At 38.9% G+C, this 21,235-nt stretch overlaps 1 protein-coding gene across 1 annotated transcript in view; it reads right to left on the bottom strand.

Moving 5' to 3' along the window:
- The window catches only part of MICU3 (mitochondrial calcium uptake family member 3), a 131,869-nt gene that overhangs the window by 7,751 nt on the left and 102,883 nt on the right, over positions 1 to 21,235 (bottom strand). Inside the window, exons 9-13 of the mRNA XM_018565115.1 lie at positions 19,073 to 19,171; positions 17,916 to 18,016; positions 16,672 to 16,843; positions 9,618 to 9,726; positions 6,115 to 6,272 (exon numbers count right to left, since the gene is read on the bottom strand). Coding sequence (XP_018420617.1) covers positions 6,115 to 6,272; positions 9,618 to 9,726; positions 16,672 to 16,843; positions 17,916 to 18,016; positions 19,073 to 19,171 — 639 coding nt within the window. The remainder of the gene's footprint in view (positions 1 to 6,114; positions 6,273 to 9,617; positions 9,727 to 16,671; positions 16,844 to 17,915; positions 18,017 to 19,072; positions 19,172 to 21,235) is intronic.

Genomic DNA, 21,235 nt, shown 5'->3' with positions numbered 1-21,235 from the left:
TATACTATATATATATATATATACACATTAGAACTGTGCCAAGAATTGTACACACACACAGCAATAGGACTCAAGTAGTTGGACAAATGACTAGGACAAATGACTAGGTTTTTTGCTACCCGCATCTCAGTTCATGGAGATTGGGATGGGCGTGATAGTATTTGGGGCTTTCACTTCAATTTGGATCAGAGTGCTCACAGTAACAAACCTTTAAAGACTATGCTGTCAATGAAGTGGAGGTGTGCTACATGCCCACTTCCTGGGACATTTGACAAGAGAGCCAGTTCATGAGCTACAGGTGCCTGCTGTGCATACAGGTGCTTTTTAATGGACCACTAACCCTTCAAAACAATTTTGACTGCACAACAAGTACCAATTAATTCACTCATGATGACTCAAAGGTGGGCTAAGGAGGACTCTGAACCAGAGAGATCCTTGTCTGGGAAGAGCCACTGAAGTGCACCAAATAGAGCCATCTGATCTTGACAGTAGAAGGGTTTTCATGGCTCTGAACCTCCTAGATCCAACAGAAAGGCCAGGCTATTTGAACTAAGCACCTATTATCTAACCAAAAAAAAAGTATATACTGATCCCTAGATGCAGGTACTTCAGACAAACCCTATAAAAAGTTACAGGCCACATTATAACGCCAAACGTTTTAAAAAACTGGAGCGAAACAAAACAAATGAGATATCATCTTGCAATCTGTAATTTTAATCTAGGGGTGAACAGCTATAATTTTGCTCTATTTTTCATGAATCAGCGGCAATAATATTAATTTCCAATAGAATGTATCTGTTAATTAATTTGCGTTGGGGTTCATGCAAAAGATTAGATACATATTTGATGACTGGCTGATCGCCTTTTAAGTATCTGAACCGCCCTGATATGCACAATACATTACCAGATGTAAGTCCGTTCAAAAAACCTAAAGTGCTCTGCGAAGTCTAGTACTTTTCCAACAAACTAGCTTTTTTAGACAACATTTCTACATATTTGGACAGCAGGTGGCAGCACAACATATCAAAAACTACAAATGCACATATCAAATGTTTCCAAAATTTTACTAAGATGTAATTGTTTCTAAAAATATTGCTCAACTTTGATTCTGATATGTAATGTGTAATTACCCTTCATCAGTCACCCATGAAAAGGACAGATGGTTATATACAGATGTTCCAACTATCTTAAAGGAAAACCTCACTCTTTAGGACATGTATATTATTTCTACAAAAGCCATTTTGCACTTTCCTTAATAAAAAAAACAGAAGTGTCATGTCATCATACTTATATGACTGGCTCACTGTTTTCTCTTATTACAACATATAAATCGATCGATTTTATATATAGCAGGACTACCCCTCTCCCTTAGCACTATCAATTCATTCTGTTTGAGAAGGTAACTGCAACAGAATGTTCCTGTATCTACAACAGAGAAGCAGTTGAAAGTCTGCAATGAAACTTGCTGAAATCCCTGGAATGCATATAGATGAAGTGGGTTACATTGTCTTGTCAACAATAGTGGAATTTGAATTTAAAATGTAATTTTGTTTATAGATTCGAAGCATGGCACGTTTTGTCTTACCGGACAAATCTTTAATGCTTTCCATGTTCTGATAATAAGATCTTCTCCATCCCCATCCTATGGAGGTAGGCTCTACTGTGGCCAGCATGGTGGTTAAGTGGTCTGCACCCTTTTTATGTAGCTTTAAAGGAGAATTATGAGGCAAGTGATTTTCACTCAGCCTCATAATCTGAGCTGACCTGTGACAATTAAACTGTCACAGGTCGGCTCAATAGATCGGGAAGTGAGCGAACACATACCGTCGATCGCTCACTTCTCGATATATCCGTGCAGAGAGCCGTGACTGTCACTCACGGCTCCCTGCAGGCACCCCCCCCTCCCGGACGGGGGAGGGTACAGCTGGCTCTGCCGCTAGATAGGCAGAGCCAGCTGTCACTCACGCAGCTGGGTGGATCCAGACAGAATTGTCGGGATCCGCTCCGTCTGCGACGTCTCAGTATACCGCAAGCTGTAGCTCGCGGTATACTGAGCTTTGGGTGACGGGAGGACGCTAGTTTGTGTCCTCCCGTTACCCTTAGGAGAACTATGGGGAAAAGCCCTGACCTCATAGTTCTCCTTTAAATTTATACTGGTATATTAATTGGCTCCTTCCCAAACAGGCTTCCCTACAGTGTGTATGAATGATATTTATTGTAAACTTTATCAGATAAAGGAGCTGATACACATGAGTCTATGTACTTTACCCTGCATAACATAATGGGCCAAAAAAGCAAAGCAATCTGCCTCCTGCAGTTTCCTGTTTTCCAGTGACCAGATATACTGATTTAAAAAGTATGGGAATTCATTGAATATTTGTTTCACAGGCACTGTGCTAGTTTAAATCAGCTTTTAAACACAATTTCTATCATTTGGTTGCTAATTTGGAAGCTAAAAAAGAACTTCAAATATAAAAAAATGCTTCATGTCTGCCTGTAAAACAAAGAACAGAAAGTAACAGCAACAAAAACTTTCAGGGCCCACTGACAGCACTCTGGGAGAGTATACGTTCAATGTAGAATAACATTGTCCCTTTTGCAACATTTTAAAAACCATCCCATGCCTTGTTAACAGCAGAATTATTATTCACCTAAATGTAAGGCTTATCTCATTTAAAAAGACACTGTCACTAAAAAAAAGAATGAAAAAGAGCTTGTAAGAGTTCTAGCACTGGTGAGTCCCATCACTTCCGGATGTGTCAGATGCCTGTGTCTCCCCAGTGCGTACTGTGTTTCCATCCACTGCATCTCTGAAGGGGACCATATACGACTGACAGGTGGAACCATAGCGCACGACGGGGAGGCGCAGGCACCCGACACACCCAGAAGTGTTCGATGCTGCAGATTCCAGTGGTGGAAAAAACTGAAAGAGAGCAAAGAATGAATCCCCTGGCAGCAGCATTAAGTATTATTAGTACTTTTACAGGCTGACTTTCTTTTTTTTTCGCCTTAAGCAAATTTGTTACAAGTTAAAACTTGTGTATCAATAGAAATCATGTTATCTTTGTAAAAAGGATTATTAGAAGTTGCATTGGTCTGCTTTTCAATGACAGCTATTTTCCTTCAATTATTGAAGTGACACTAAACTTAAAAATACATTCAAGTACCTCAGCTATTAACACAAATGTATCTTATTTCTGTATCACTCAACTGTAGATCCTCCAATCATCTCTGAATTGGTGCTGACAAAGTCCTTCCTTCTGGAGGGGGGCTACTTTTGTACCCCATGATCCCTGTGTATGTTGTAAAGTAGTCACCGCTCCAAGATCACTCCTGTGATGGACTACAATCTCACTACAAATTAGTAAACTAAATTTGAGCTTGTAGTCCATCATGGTAGTGAGTTTGGAGCGGTGGCTACTTTACAACATACACAGGGATCATGTGCTACAAAAGTAGCCACCCTCCAGAAGGAAGGACAGTGTCAGCACCAATTAAGAGATGATTTGAGGATCTACAGCTGAGTGATACACAAATAAGATATATAGAGTGGAATTTATCAAAACTGTTGTCTTGTCAACAATAGTGGAATTTGAATTTAAAATGTAATTTTGTTTATAGATTCGAAGCATGGCACGTTTTGTCTTACCGGACAAATCTTTAATGCTTTCCATGTTCTGATAATAAGATCTTCTCCATCCCCATCCTATGGAGGTAGGCTCTACTGTGGCCAGCATGGTGGTTAAGTGGTCTGCACCCTTTTTATGTAGCTTTAAAGGAGAATTATGAGGCAAGTGATTTTCACTCAGCCTCATAATCTGAGCTGACCTGTGACAATTAAACTGTCACAGGTCGGCTCAATAGATCGGGAAGTGAGCGAACACATACCGTCGATCGCTCACTTCTCGATATATCCGTGCAGAGAGCCGTGACTGTCACTCACGGCTCCCTGCAGGCACCCCCCCCTCCCGGACGGGGGAGGGTACAGCTGGCTCTGCCGCTAGATAGGCAGAGCCAGCTGTCACTCACGCAGCTGGGTGGATCCAGACAGAATTGTCGGGATCCGCTCCGTCTGCGACGTCTCAGTATACCGCAAGCTGTAGCTCGCGGTATACTGAGCTTTGGGTGACGGGAGGACGCTAGTTTGTGTCCTCCCGTTACCCTTAGGAGAACTATGGGGAAAAGCCCTGACCTCATAGTTCTCCTTTAAATTTATACTGGTATATTAATTGGCTCCTTCCCAAACAGGCTTCCCTACAGTGTGTATGAATGATATTTATTGTAAACTTTATCAGATAAAGGAGCTGATACACATGAGTCTATGTACTTTACCCTGCATAACATAATGGGCCAAAAAAGCAAAGCAATCTGCCTCCTGCAGTTTCCTGTTTTCCAGTGACCAGATATACTGATTTAAAAAGTATGGGAATTCATTGAATATTTGTTTCACAGGCACTGTGCTAGTTTAAATCAGCTTTTAAACACAATTTCTATCATTTGGTTGCTAATTTGGAAGCTAAAAAAGAACTTCAAATATAAAAAAATGCTTCATGTCTGCCTGTAAAACAAAGAACAGAAAGTAACAGCAACAAAAACTTTCAGGGCCCACTGACAGCACTCTGGGAGAGTATACGTTCAATGTAGAATAACATTGTCCCTTTTGCAACATTTTAAAAACCATCCCATGCCTTGTTAACAGCAGAATTATTATTCACCTAAATGTAAGGCTTATCTCATTTAAAAAGACACTGTCACTAAAAAAAAGAATGAAAAAGAGCTTGTAAGAGTTCTAGCACTGGTGAGTCCCATCACTTCCGGATGTGTCAGATGCCTGTGTCTCCCCAGTGCGTACTGTGTTTCCATCCACTGCATCTCTGAAGGGGACCATATACGACTGACAGGTGGAACCATAGCGCACGACGGGGAGGCGCAGGCACCCGACACACCCAGAAGTGTTCGATGCTGCAGATTCCAGTGGTGGAAAAAACTGAAAGAGAGCAAAGAATGAATCCCCTGGCAGCAGCATTAAGTATTATTAGTACTTTTACAGGCTGACTTTCTTTTTTTTTCGCCTTAAGCAAATTTGTTACAAGTTAAAACTTGTGTATCAATAGAAATCATGTTATCTTTGTAAAAAGGATTATTAGAAGTTGCATTGGTCTGCTTTTCAATGACAGCTATTTTCCTTCAATTATTGAAGTGACACTAAACTTAAAAATACATTCAAGTACCTCAGCTATTAACACAAATGTATCTTATTTCTGTATCACTCAACTGTAGATCCTCCAATCATCTCTGAATTGGTGCTGACAAAGTCCTTCCTTCTGGAGGGGGGCTACTTTTGTACCCCATGATCCCTGTGTATGTTGTAAAGTAGTCACCGCTCCAAGATCACTCCTGTGATGGACTACAATCTCACTACAAATTAGTAAACTAAATTTGAGCTTGTAGTCCATCATGGTAGTGAGTTTGGAGCGGTGGCTACTTTACAACATACACAGGGATCATGTGCTACAAAAGTAGCCACCCTCCAGAAGGAAGGACAGTGTCAGCACCAATTAAGAGATGATTTGAGGATCTACAGCTGAGTGATACACAAATAAGATATATAGAGTGGAATTTATCAAAACTGGAGCAAACAAAATCTGGAGCAGCTGTGCATGGCAACCGATCAGCATCCACCTTTCATTTTCAAAGCTTAATTGAACAAACTGAAGAGAGAAGCTGATTGGTTGCCATGCACAGCTGCTCCAGATTTTGTCTACTCCAGTTTTAATCAATTCCTCCCGTTGCTGTTAATAGTTAAGTTACCTGAATGCACTTTTGAGATGTAACTCCTGAGTTTAGTGTCGCTTTAAGCTGAGGTTACATTAATATTCTGCAACACACAGCAAAGCCATTAAAAATAAACAAGAAGACTCTGCAAAGGCAAATATATACAGCACAGTTGATGCACAAGTTGATTTCGGCTGCCTAAAAATCTGTCCCTCTAATTAGTTCAACGTTGTTGCTGCTTTTGCTCCACTGCTCATCCCCAATGGTGATGACTCTGCACTACAATGCAGAAGTAGTGACCACCGAGAAAGACCTAAATGTTACAAAGTAATTCCTCACCCTGAACCCTCGGTGCAGACGGTCTTTCATAATGCCAATAAATTCTTTATAGCTTAATTGATCATCTCTGTCAACATCAAAGATCTTGAACACAGTGTTCACCAAGTGAGGAGACAGCTTCAGGCCTGTAGCTACATATACGGCACGCTTGAACTCATCTGTGGAGAAAGCACACATCAAAAGACTAAAGCCAATCATTAAAAGAGGAAAATCTCCCATCTTGGTTTGTCACTAAGCGTTCTTAAATTCTAATTGGTCATGGAGAAGAAATATGACACATGAAACAAACAACGGCATGCTGAGGGTAGAGGTAGAAATGTTTACTATCTAAGCATACCATACACAGCTCTTCTACTTTAGAAGGAAGGGGTGTCGGGTCTGCTACTTAACCCTTCCTGACTACATATGCATCTTGCAGAGCGCTCTGTTTAAATGTTTTTAACTGTTTTACCTAAAAAGTACAGAACCCCTATGCCCTTTGCTCCTAAAAGCTAGACTCCTAAGAGATATAAAAGACACAAATCAAACTAAGCCAGCTTTGCATTATTAAAACATCATTACTGCAAATGTTTTTTTTTTTTAATGCAAGCAATTTAAGTAGTTTGACTTTGTAATAGCTAATTGCAATTGCTTGTACAGCAGTGCTCAGTGTGGGCAATGGAGAAACAGCACAAAGTGCCACTCAGTTGTGCTGCCGTGTTCATGTGACAACATAAAGCATAGTGATAGGAGGGGAGAACAGAGTGACAGAGATGAACTCATCTGTCTGCTGCTTCTCCTTTCACTGTCCAGTCACAGGCTGAGGGAGGGACAAGACTTGTAAGTGTTTCGTAACTACAGCAGAGTAAAATCAGGTTTCCTGCCCTGGCATAGCTGTGTAAATCTAAGATCCACGTGGATAGAAGTACAAATCCTAGGTAAAACAACCCCCATATATGTATCTTTTTGTATATTCAGCTGTTTGCAGAGTTCAGTCTCCAAAGAAACCTGCAGAGAGGAAAAGAGCTGCTGACCTAGAACAAGTGTGCAAGTAAAACTGAATCCAGGACTCCTGTTCTCCATGCTTGTTCCAGGTCGGTTCGACATTCAATCCAAATGTCAGCCAGGCAACCAACATTTTCAGAAGTAAAAGATAGCAATGGCAGCCTTCAAGTTTCTCTAAGCACAGGGTTCCTTTAGTAAGGACAGCAAGCATCAGCAGAAGCCATGTTTAGTGACAAGTGTATGAGTAGCCATTAATACCACAGCATCCTCTGCTGGGTCTGTGTGAGCCACTACAATATGTTTGTCACAAGTAAGTCTTAGAAAAAGTGTTTTTCTGGCTCATTGATATCTCTAAAGCATAAACGAAATGTGTGTATTTGTGAAACTCGAATAATTAGAATATCGTGCAAAAGTAATTGCAGTAAGTGCTGCAAAAGGGGCCCAAACCAAGTACTGAGTACATATGCATGCTTGTACTTTTCAGAGGTCCGATATTGTTCTATGTACAATCCTTGTTTTATTGATTGCATGTAATAATCTACTTTTTTGAGGTTGTGGATTTGGGGTTCTTGGGGTTTTCATGAGCTGTAAGCCATAATCATCACAATTATGACAAATCACAGCTTGAATTATCTTGCTTTGCATGTAATGAGTCTATCTCATATATTAGTTTCACCTTTTAAGTTGCATTAGTGAAATAAATAAACTTTGCACGATATTCTAATTATTCGAGTTTCACCTGTACATCTATAGGTTTCCCACACTGATGCAACTGTTGGCTGTAACATTTTGTTACAGCCAACAGACCTGAAACAGCCTTCAGATTGGTTCCACAACATCACCTGATGTTTTCACTAAAAGCCCAGAAAAAGGGGAGACGTAATCCCCAGAGACGTGTTGGCTTTTTTCTTTCCACCTATTACAAATAAAAACCTCTTTCTACAAATTACTCTTCACTTAAGACGTTCCTCATCCCACACACATGTAAAAGAAGACAGAACATACCTTCTGACCGCAACATCACTAGTGTATTTGTAATGCAGGGATAGGTAAACTCCAGCCCCCCAGTTGTGGTGAGACTACAAAGGGTCAACATTTGCCTGTAATGGGGGAATTCAGAGGAGAGAACCAGTAAGAGCTTTGGGGGACCCAGGAGATCAACACAACTGGTTTCCCCTCTGGACTTCAGCAGTTTTCAAAGCTTTGTAGAGGAATTCAGCGGCAGAGGGAAAGATAAGTATGCCCTGTCTTCTTTACCAAGTATGGATGGGTTTTAATTAGGGATTCACCGATATATCGGCCGCCGAAACATATCGGTCGAAAATGGCACTTTTGGCATAATGACGAAAGTGCCATTTTCCTGTCGATAGATCGGCGCATTCCCTGATTTCTTTCCTCCTCGCTGGGCGCTGCTCTATGTCCCAGCCGGGAGGAGAGAAACTGTGATAGCCGGCCGAGCGCTGCGGGAGGAGAGCGCAGTGAGTGTCCAACGTCTCCTCCCACACCGCTCAGCCGCCCATCATACTCGGCGATCAGTGATCACTGAGTGTTTGTAGATAATTGAGGACATGGTATGTTAACTATATCCTCAATTATGAATGGGAAGTGATCTACATCACCTTCTGTTCATTCATAGTTGTGGTTATACTAAACATATATATTCTCAAGTTATCAATGAACAGGAACACTCATAGAGGATTCCTGTTCATTGATAACAGGCGATACAGAAAGGAGATAGAGGACTTTGTGTTCTCAATCTCTTTTTCTATTTTAAAAGGGAAATATCAGAGGTCGGTTTGGACCCCCAATATATGCCAAAAGCCCCTAAAAGTAATGTAAAAAATAAACATATTTAATAAAAAATGAATGAATAAATAAAAATAAATAAATATAAAAAATTAAAAAGTTCATAAAAATAAATAAAATATTTTAAAACAATTTAAAAAAACAAATTTTCGGTATCGGTTTCGGCCTGACAATTTTTTTTATTTCGGTTTCGTTTCGGTTTTAAAATGTCCATTTCGGTGCACCTCTAGTTTGAATGCTTTTCTATGGCGTCAGGGTCGTTTTAATTTCACGGTACTGCTACAAGCTGTGTCATAGCAGAACATTCTCATTCTTGTGAACAATGCTATGCTATGTATTGGCGAGCTCAGTGGTCCTATCAAAGGGAAGAAAAGATGCTCATTAACTTTTATGTGGTTACCTGCCATTGAAAACTTTCCAGAGCATTTTCCTTAATAGGTAGGCATGCACCCATCTGCAGGTTACCTATACAACATGTTCTATTTGTACATTTGATAGGAAAACTGAGTTCATCATATGTATGAATATTTTACTTTCCAATTTCTGACACCGTTCTTTTTACTTTTTGACCTGTTTCCCTTATTTGCAACTTTGCACTTTTTTGTTTGTCTGACAGACAGCAACAGATTACATTACAAGCAGCTGACCTAAGCAGAAACAGAACAGGCACACATCGTGATTTTTTTCTTATAGGTAATGTCACTGTCGCTCACCTTGGCCGATCGATCGACTTGCAAAGTTGTACATTTGCATTGCAATGGCAAAATCTTCTAGATTGTTTAGAAACTGGAAGAAGGATCTAAAGTCATCAAACGTGATTCCCTGAGAAGCAGAGCAGAAAGCCAAGGTTAGTTCCTCAATGATTTTATCTAGATAAGTAGATGAAAGTATCAGCAGGCGATGAATAAAAGTCATTTAGAAGGTTGTAATATGCAACCTGATATTTCCTGTACAAAACTGAACTTTCTGATCTCCCTGTGTTGCAGCCAGCAATGCAATGCTTCCAGGCTCCAGTCATCTAGCACTGCTGGCTTCATCAGCTCGCTTATGATTTACAGGGTCATTCCACCCAAAAGCGATGATTGTAGATGGTCTGCTGGGCTAAGTCATTCCTTTCTTATATCTCTTGGAGATTCCAGCAGCAAGATCTCTCTTTCACATCGGATTTACATTTTTAAACTGGTGTTTTATAGTTTTACATCTGTTTGTTTTACTATATGGATATAATCTTTGCATGACAAACATTTCTTACATGGCAAGGGATTTCCAGAGCACTACGGGTTAACTAAAGAGACAGCACAGCAGAACCAGCCTGTATCAAAACACTGGCTCTATTGGAATGAGTCCTGTAAAAATGGATAAGTCATTGGAATTAGAAATTCAATGTGTCATGTCTTTAAACTACAGCCTCAGCTATGGAGCTCATTAAACAAAAAACTTCTAAACAGTTTCTGGAAGACATGTAATAAGAAAACTAAAGCCCCATCTGGAGGAGGTTTATTAATTAAAATTATTTATATTCAATATTCCTTATTTTTTTTTTAACAAATAGATTTTTATTGGATTTTTCCGAAGGTATACAAATAAACGTGTGCATATTATTTGTAAGTACAAAATTTAACATAATAGTAAGGAAAATAAAAAGGGTTAAGGTAAGTACAGATGAGGGAGCATATAGCAAAAAAAATAAAAAAAACATGTTCAGTGCGATGCCGATATACAGGGTGTAAAGGGTCATTGTCTATTCAGATAGGTTGGATACCACATGGCCCATGGTCTCCAGAGCTTATCAAATTTAGAGAGACTAGATTTATGAGAAGCCAGTATTCATTCATAGTTATAATGTAGATGCACTAATTGTAGCAATATTCCTTATTTTGCTGAATAAAAAAAAAATATTCCTGACAATAATCAGTAAAGAAAGAAAATATATACAAAACCATTACACATTCTCTATGCATCTCATATTAGAGGAAACTTACTGGAATACTTGACTTATTTTGGACAGTATATGTATTTAGCTGACTAATGTTACATGTTGTCTGGAGCTGATCTTCATCACATTAGAATAAAAATGTTCCAATTAGCTAATGTTATGTAATTTCAAATAGATGCCTCTATAGTACAGTGACAAAGCTCACAGTTGTTCTACAGAAGACCAGGCTAGTGTTCATGAGACAGCAAAGCTGGCCATAGTCTCTAGAGGGCAGTCAGACATGGCGCATGACCTGACCCTCCTCAGACATCTGTGTTGACTGGTGCATCATTAAATCCGCATGTCCATCTAAGGGACTATGTAGGGAGAAGGGGGGAAACACTGCAGACATATCTGTCACTCACAAAGCATTAATTTGGTCTTGTGTCCTATTAAATTTAAGGGATAAGGTAAGATAGATACTGTAGGGTGAGTTACTGATTGTAATGCCCCCAAGGGGTCAGGTACTGAAATTCTACCAAAAGATTAAGTTGCAGCTTATGGGCTTTGCAATACTGCTGCTTCCCTTATTTTTGCATCATTGAACATTACATCACTAATGTGATTTTGATAGCAGATGTCAGGTGTACTTTTTGCTTTTTTTATATTAACATTTGTTTCTTTATGCATGTTACCAGCAATACATGTTTCACTTGCATCATGCTAGCATTACCCTTCTGATTAACACTGGATGAAAAAAAACATCCGGTACTGTGTACAACAGGGAGCATGTAGTAGGCGCAATTGACTGTTTATTTTATTATATGGCAAATTAAAAAAGCCAATAGCAACCAATCAAATATATTTGTCATTTATCACTCTAGAAAACTAAAATCCAATCAGTTGGTGTGGGTTAATTACACTTTGCATATCACCACTGTACTTTGCACTGCCTTATAAAACAGTTTTAGTACTTTACAGTATATTGTGGAGGATATGGAAGAGTTAAACTCAGTTTCCATTGTCCCCTGGGTCCACTGTAAGTAATATCTCTAAGCAAATTTCCAGACCTGAATACCTGCCATGGCCAATACAAGCAAGTTCCAATCTCCCCTTGGAATGTTTAATTCACTATACATTATGCAGAATGATGCAGCAGGAGAAGTGGGAACATCCCATAGATCAATTGGATGGAACTACTTTAGGGAGTGCCTAAAAGGTGCCTTGTTCCAGCATTTCCTATATACTGTATATGCAGATATGTAAACTAACGCGTTTTAAATAAACCATTCCATGCATTCACTGTGATCTCTTTCAGACTAAAAGAAAAACAATAACTGTTATTCCTCTATCCAGTAGGCAGGGTTACTTGTGAAAGAATTATAATTATATAGATGGGATGGATCTTTAACTAAACAGGTATTTTCCTCATTTACGAACCAGGGAGAAAGAAAAAAGAACTATAAAGGCAGCTTGAAAATAGTGTTTACTTACATGAAAGACATGCTGGGATAACATGTAAGCAAACACCTTGTTGACATTCTGACTCTATAGCTGAGCCAGACTTGACTAAGGACATGCTATGCCCAGCAAATCACTAGGCATTAAAGCTGACACAAGATCCCACAAAATCAGGATCGAACTAGAGAGGTGTAGTTATAATGTGATTACAGTGCATTGCAACCCACTGTGAAACCTTTAAGCAACCATTTTAGAAACCCATCACTGGTATCAAAGTATCTCCTTAAACTATTTTCTAATGTTGGCAACTGTGATTTGCCTAGAAAGCATGGCTTGTTTCTATAGCTGGACAGGAGTGTACATTTTACAGTGTACATGGTGGTTCAGTAGAATGTTCTCCAACTGCACTGAACAGTAAATGAAGGGAAGTGCTGAAGCCTCCTTCCTAGTTCAGGAGCTATCACTTCCAGAACTACGGGATGCTTCCATCTACTTACCTGTCACTGCCGTTTCTAGAGGTGTGAGATGGGAAAGCACGGATGGAAGGGAAATAAAGTAGTGATCTACTAAATCACCAATGTAAATACATTTCTACTGTTATTTTCAGTTTTTTTTTTATGTCAACCTGCACTGACCACAGAAAATAGAAAGTGCTAAGAGAAAAGAGAACAGACCATAGTGTGTCTCAAAGTATGTTTGCTGTGTCACCTTGCCCCAGCAGAGCCCTGTCAGAGTTCCGGAAAATCCAAAGCATATAATGATAATACATTCAGAAAGCTGAAATATATATCGGCTTTGACACATCCACCTTATTTTAAAAATGTCTCTGCTACGGTATGTGTTGGCACATGGCACAAAAGGCTTTACTTTCTGCATGAGACTGTGAACATCACAAATGTAAGAGACAGAGAGCCAATGCCTGATCTATGGCTTCCTTCAATCTCCGACCTCTTTCAGTGCTGATACCATTACCAATGCCTGGATCACTGTACCTATCGCTATATTTTCTCATGCAATTTTACATGCATAAGTAACACAGACCGCTATCACCTCATATTTCCAGCTAATCCCTCTACTCTGATTTAGATGCAATGGTCTTTACTTTGATTTGAGCTTTTTTTGTGTTATATTCTGTTGTTATTAATAACGTCTGTGGACTAGTTACTTGTTATATATACTTGTGTATGAGCATTTTGGCGAGAGATGCTTTTTATAATATTCAACCTGAGAACTGTAATTCATAGAAATGGCTGGCTGGAATGTTTCAGACACATCCAATCCCTGAGCTGCTTGATTCTTAGAATATTTCAATTTGCTCACCTCTAGTCATATACAATCCCATAGAACTGAAGTTGTTCACGTCTACTCAGGTCCCTTTGTTGTGTGCAGCAAATCTAAAAGCTCTGCACCAGTGGAGGCAAAGAAGGGAGATTCTCTGTCACTCAATAGTTGTGAATTTCATCTGTAGGAGACACCTAAATTTGACAGGTTTGGTGAATCTGCCTTGATCATGTCTAGTCAGGTATGGTGTGGGACGAGACCCACCTTTGATCAGGAGGATGGAAGTGACCTCATATCTCTGAGAACCAGCCGTTAGGTATAGTTCCCGAATACTTTTGTGGAATATGTATGTAATATGCTTTAGTGACTATGTTACAGCTAAGCCTTTTCTATAAGGTAAGATGCCTGCCCACACCTGTAGTCTACTGCACAACTGTGTCCTTGCCCGCTGCAAGTTTAACAGTAAACTTCAATGCCCTGTTACATTTCTATTAATCCTCCCCATAATGCTCTGCTTCTTCTGTAGATTGCGCATATCACTGTTTACACAATGCATCTCTGTCAAGACACCTCTTCTACACTTTTTGGGCAGGTTACAGAGTACAATAAGGCATATCTAAGGAAGGGGGGGGGAGGAGTATGGCATCTCCCTTGAACTTGCCAAACCAGGATTCGCTCCTAGTTTTACTTTTAAGCAGTTCCTGTGGAGTGAGAAGACAACTTTTAAAAAAATACTGCAGACACATATAAGTGCCTGCTGTCATATTGGTGCAGCAAAATGCAAAATGTATATAACTATGCAGTGACAGGCTGGCTTCAACTAAATTGCCTTAGACCTAAACACAGGTTACCAGACATATCCCCAATACAAACAGCCAACTTTCAGTCTTCAGTCATTAACATTTCAAACACGACCCTTGTGCTTACATTACAACAGAGAAATAAAACAAAGAGGTGTTAAATGTAGGGGAAAGCCAATAAATAGTATGTTCCACATACTTTCTTAAATTATACAACAATACTTGTTTTTATATGGTGAGAAGCGATGAGAAACCATTGACACACCGCTCAATTAAAGGCCATTCAGCTTTTGACCAAGCAGTGAGATGAAAGTCTTGGTAACAATAGGTCTTGCTCTAAGTACACTTTAAGGTTTTCTAGTCCACAAGCAGCACTGTCAACACTGCCAAAGTGTAGCCATTACAGGCAAAGACAAAACTGTTTGCAAGTTTTCCTTAATACAGATTAACCTGATCCTACCACAAATACAAACAGAAGAATACATGCCAAACATCCCACGCCTCAGGGACTACTTGTAACATCAGCCCTATTGGTTAGCGCTGAGGCATTTTTTTTGCCAATAGGTATTTCTATTGCATAGGTACCAGCCATACAATGCATTTGTTACACAAGAAATGAACCAGTTAGACACACAAGGTTCTAAGAAATCCATCAGTTATTTGGAACACTTTGAAATTCTCCTCTTGGCAGCAGAGCAATCTCATCAATAAAACCTACAAGTCTCCAAACATAAAGGAGACCAAATCTGTCACTTAGAAGTACAAAGTGAAATTCTATCTCTTCACCTCTGAAAATAAAAAAGATGCTTCCTTTGTTCCTATACATCTAATTTAGATACATATAATCGTTTAAAGGGTCAGTTTCAGTTTTTGGTAGATGCTGGAGAAGTTAAAGGAGAACTATAAGATGAGTGATTTCCACTCACCTCATAGTTCTAGCCGACCTGTGACAATGAGACTGTCACAGGTCGGCTCAGTAGATCGGGAGGTGAGCGTGTTGTTCATACCAGGTTCATACTATTGTTCATATCAGTTTCGCTCACCTCTCGATCCTGTCACGGCTCTCTGCCGTGACAGGGGGAGGGGCTGGATTCCCCTCTCCCCGCTCCGATCTGCCAGCGCTGACTGGCGGAATGGACGGGGGAGGGGGCGGGTACAGCTGGCTCTGCCTCTAGATAGGCAGAGCCAGCTGTCACTCACGCAGCTGGGCGGATCTCGTCATCTACGTCGGGATCCGCTCCGGCGTCTCAGTATACCGCGAGCTGTAGCTCGCGGTATACTGAGCTTAGGGTAACGGGAGGATGCTAGTTTGTGTCCTCCCGTTACCCTAAGGAGAACTATGGGGAAAAACACTGACCCCATAGTTCTCCTTTAAACCACATGGCAATGTATTTTTCAGGGGAACCTATTGATGACATATCTGTCCTTGAGTTTCTTTGGCAATTGTGCCCCCTCTCTACTTGCGAGTTTCTAATAACTTTATACTGCAAAGAATGCAAGAAGTGGAGCTGATATATTCAAAGGTAAGCAGTAGCACCCAAAACTCCCATGTGGACAGGAACAGAGATTATGTCAGGGTTATCGCTGGAGTATCCAAGACATATAAGAAACCAGGGGCTGAACTAAAAGAACCAGGAGCTGTCCTCCTCAGGCACCAACTATAACTACTATATTACTTTTCTGATATATACAATTTATATAATCTATGTAGTGAGATGTTTGCCTGGAGTTTAGCTTTAACATTGTACATATCAATATTTAGCAAATGTGCCATTTATATTAATAGGGTAATAAAAAAAAGTAGCTTAAGATACAGAAGCTATGGTATCAGTAAACAGCACTCAAAGGCCAGTAAACCTAAACGAAAAGTGGCTCGGGGTGAAATATCTATTAGTTACATTGACAACTATGTAAGCAAAAGGCATATGCCTGCACAGAAAACAAAAATTCTATGTAATGGTTTATATTTTTCTGTGCAGGCCATTGATCTATAAAGAAGGGTTAAAAGTGACAGCTGGTATTATACTTTTGCGGGACTAGACAAAAGAGTCAGTAATATAGAAATATATAACTCCATATGGTACCACCTTAATTTTAAACACATACAATTATGGTAACTGTTCACAATATTACCCAAGACATAGGCGTGGCTATGATCTGCAGCTACTAACATGGAATTGGCTAAAGTCTACTTTTATTTCACATGTGAAGCCTGACAGTAAAAGAGCCTTATGCGATATGCAAATACACTGGCAGGCAAGAAAATAAAAAATAATTTATATGTTTTGTAGACATGTTGAAATAAATCACCTTTTCTTCTGGGATCCGTACACGAACACTCTCCAAGTAACTAGATGTGTTTTCCACATTTGTGTAGCGTAAGAGAATGTGGGCAAAGTCTTCTTCACTGATTGTGTTCATGCCTTTAGAATAAGACAGGAACTCGATCTCAAGTACCTCGGTCTGAAGGTTATCCATGAATCTAAGAAAAGGAATGAGATAAACATTTTTTTATTGATAGAATATGTTTTCATCGGACAGAAACTACAAAAAAATATAACACATCATCTGCTGCAGAAATAGCACATATTTTAAACAAGTAATGAAATATGTAACACTTGTGTATTGAATAAGGCCTTATTAATGTATCCCTGTGCAGAACTCGTAGCTCATTAAGATGAAAATATTCAACAGGGACCTGTAATTTAATTGAGTTTCTAATGGAATTGAAACAAAAACATAAAGCATATTGCTGTAACAAATAACAAGCTTGGTAAACATATGACTAGAATGTGACTAAAAAATAACATTGGGGGAATATTTATTAGGTATTAAGTGTAACTTTCAACAAAGATGCAGTGGTGTTACATCAATAACTGTTTTACAACACATGCAAAAAGAAGATTCACCATATAAATATGGCTTTTAGTGTTGTAAAAGAAAACTTCATATGACATGGCTTTTCTTTAATATCATTCAAAAGCTGGCTGTTATATGTGGAGGGCTGCAAAGTATAAAAATCTTACCTTGCAGCACCCCGTCCCCTGCAAACAACGCCCAGCTCCTGGGCACTGAAGAGAGGGAGAGATGTGACTCGAGCAATACAGCCTTCTGGTCCCATCAACTGCCCCTCTTCCCCATCTTCTATTCAGAAAATATTTTGTATTTTCCAAAGAACACAAGACATTCTTTGATTGCTAGAGGAGTAACGGTGCCACATCCCCACCCCCTCCTCTCCTCCAATCACAGAATGTCTTGTATTCTTTAAAAAAATACAAGACATTTTCTGAATGGAAGATAGTGAAGAGGGACAAGTCTGATAGGGTGATAGCAGCCATTGCAATTATTAATCTACAATACAGACGTAATGGAAAATGTCGTAATGTTGGTTTCATTTTTGGATGTCTGTTGGGAATTTTGCCAGTGGTGGGATGCATCAAGATTGCTCGTGTCCACATGGCTTCAAAACGAGAGACAAGCCACTGTCCTTGAGTGGTTTCGCTACCATGCAGATAAATGAAAGAATAAATAAATAAATATATATATTAACATACCTGTAAAAATCATCAAAGTTGAGCTCAATTTTCCCTTTCTTCCCAAACAAATGCACAAGAAGTGTGGTATGTATCATTGAACTGGAAAGCTCATCCATGCCCTTTAGATATAAAATCAGCAGTTACTCCATGCCACAAGTCATCTACAGTGGACATTGGTGGGAAAGTGTACATGAAAGACTAATTTGCTAATTTATTGCAAATGTGTTACAATATTTTATTGGTTAAGTCTTTTGCTAAGGCTAGAAAGCTATTCTCATGAGCAATGTAATAAATTATTAATGCTGAGGGCAAGTTAATAGCAGTTTTAGGTAGAACTAAAGCCAAACCTTTTTTTCTTTCATTTTGGATAGGGTAAAGAAGAGATATAAACCCTGTCAGTATTTTTGCCATTTTGTCCCATTGTGAAGATTTTCCTTCACTTTCTCTCCAATAACCACAGCAGGAATTAAGAGGAAATCCCTCCAAAGTGAAAGGAATCCCTGGTTGGCACCAGAACTAGTATGCTCATTGGCAGATCTGTCCTTTGTCTGTTCTGGTGACCACTCAAAATTTGGGATCTTTCACTTTCACTCTCAGTGACAATGGTCAGCAGGACAAACAGAAACTAACAAAGACACAGACAGCCATAAGAACATGACAGGTGTATCCACTCTAACATAAAAAAGGTTTGCCTTTAGTTATACTTTAAGCACAATAAGCTTGCAATATTTTAGAAATGCAACTTTCTAACTGACCTTTAGAATTGATGACCCTAAATTTCACATTTATCAACAATGTTGCAACTCAAGCACAGAACCTTTGGAGCATGGAAAAACTACTAAACGAAGCATACATTCACTCAATTTCCAAAAAGGTACATTACCAAAATCCATGAAATCATACACACCACGTATATACACACCCACCGGTATAGACGTTACTCTTCTGTACTGTCAAGTATTAAAGTATTTCACAATAAATAAAAGAGAGAACGGAAGAAAGAAAGAAAGTATTTGACAAACAACCAAAAGAAAAGACACAAGACAATAGCATGCTAAAAATGGATATAGGTAACTTAAGATTGGAAATAACACTGATGATTTATGATAGGGAAAAGGTAATGAGATATACGCATTACAAATGTTTTTTATTGGACCAGAGAGGTTTTGTTATACCTCAGCAAGGTCCGAAAAGAGAGCTTGGCTTGTGCTACGCCTCAGTGTGTCCCAATAGCTCCTGGAGGCATTGTATTCTTCTAAATCTGTTCTACGTACCTGTAGAAGTTTTAAAAAATGTAAATACTTGGAAATGCATATTTATACAGCACTATTTTCAGGTTAGCCAAAAAGATAATACAACTTATTAAAGAGAGAAATGTGAAATCTTGCTGAGAAAGTGTCTACAACATTATTTCTTACTTAGTGTGCCTTCCACAATTTAGTTCTTCATATACAGTAGTGGAACAATTTCAGTCTAAAGGACCACTGTACTCAGTAATGAAAGGTAAAAGGACCATGTGAGTGTAATATGTCACTCATGTTTCACTAAGTCAACTGGCTTAGGCTCCTCTTTTGTTCACGCCTATAAAGTCTATGGGAAATTTTTGACAGTTGTCACAATCAGGGAGACATTTTTGAAACAGCCAAATTGCATAGAATAGTGCTTTAAACAGTTAGGTTGGCAGATTTAGGTCATAGTGGTGAATGTTATTTACATATTACATATACTTCCATTTACCCAATCATTATGGATATGACCTTTGAATACAGTATATTGCAGCAAAAGCCACTTAGCTGTGCCTTAGTCACATACACTCATCTCGAGATAAGGCCAGCCTAAGTTTTGGCTTTCACATATCTTCTGTTGGCAGCTACTTTGTACTCCTAATACCGAACCTATTTATTTAATAATTGTCTCATGGCGCAGGAATTATGTCAATAATTCCATCAACATATATACTTTATTTTAAAGCTACAGATTAATATTTCTGGGGTCCCATCTAGAAAAGTAGAAAAGGGGGTCCAAATCTTGCATTACATCAGTAAGGTTAGGTATTTAGTTCTGTAAGCTTCAGGAATCTATGTCTCTGGTAGAGGAATCAAGATGTATAACACTTTCTCCATGACAAGTCATTCTTTCAGTTAAACCCTTTATTTTTTATAGCACTGGTTACATTAAAACATAATGCAATCTCTTCAATGCTTAATAATAATAATAATATATACATACATTAAATTGCTTAAATCATGATTTAGATCTGATTATTTCATAAGATTGTGGTAACTTAACATCAATGTTACAGATAGGGTTCAGCGTGTTGTATGAAAGGCCTATTGTACTGTATTGTACTGTGCTAGTTATACATTCAGATTCCTTCATAGTATGTGAATAGCACCACTCATTACGGCTAAAGAGCCAGTCATGATTACGCTGATGTAAAAATCAGAATATTTAAACTAAAATCAGGATGACAGTGCAGTCATATTCATGAAATGTTCATATGTGTTCCGTTATTTATCTTTAATTACACTGTTTATGTCTGACACTTAAGCTTATATCAGGGGTAAGAGCTCATTTAACATCTGCTCCCCTATCAACTGCTGTATCCACAGTTGATATAGCAATAGATAACAGACTTCAGGTCATCTTCCCTGACACAACTTGAAGTGCCAAATTCAGACTGAGTACATAAAGGTAAATAACATAACAAACTGAAAGTAAAGCTGGCCATACACCAGTAGAAATTCTTTTGAAAAAACTGCAATGTTCGTTCAATTTTTTAATAATTAATGGGATCAAAACAACTTTCTCAAACAAATGAACTTGAGAGTGAATGTGGTTTTCATTCCAAAATGTTTATATTATATAAAATTTCGAACGACATTCGTCAGTTTCTGATGGCATTATCGAATGTTCGGACAAGATATTTTGTATGAAAGTTCATGTGAAAATTTACCAGTGTATGACCAGCTTAAAATTACATTAAACTCTGGAGTTAAATCTTAAAAATGCATTCAAGTACCTATCTATTAACAAAAATGTAGCTTATTTTGCATTATTTAGCTGTAGATCCTCAAATCATCTCTGAATTCATGTTGACACTGTCCTTCCTTCTGGAGGGTGGCTACTTTTATTCCCTATGTGTGTTGTAAAGTAACTACCCCTCCAACCACGCTCATGTGATGGACTACAACCTCAATACAAATGAATAAACTAAACATGAGATTATAGTCCATCACAGGAGTGAGCTTTGAGCGGTGACTACTTTATAACACAGGGACCATAGGGAACGAAATTAGCCACCCCCCCCAGAAGGAAGGACAGTGTCTGCACCAATT

This window comes from Nanorana parkeri, unplaced genomic scaffold (genome assembly GCF_000935625.1).
Source record: "Nanorana parkeri isolate BGI_ZX_2015 unplaced genomic scaffold, ASM93562v1 scaffold814, whole genome shotgun sequence".
NCBI lineage: Eukaryota > Metazoa > Chordata > Amphibia > Anura > Dicroglossidae > Nanorana > Nanorana parkeri.
Note: the sequence above shows the minus strand (reverse complement) of the source record. Positions and strands in the feature narration are given on the sequence as shown.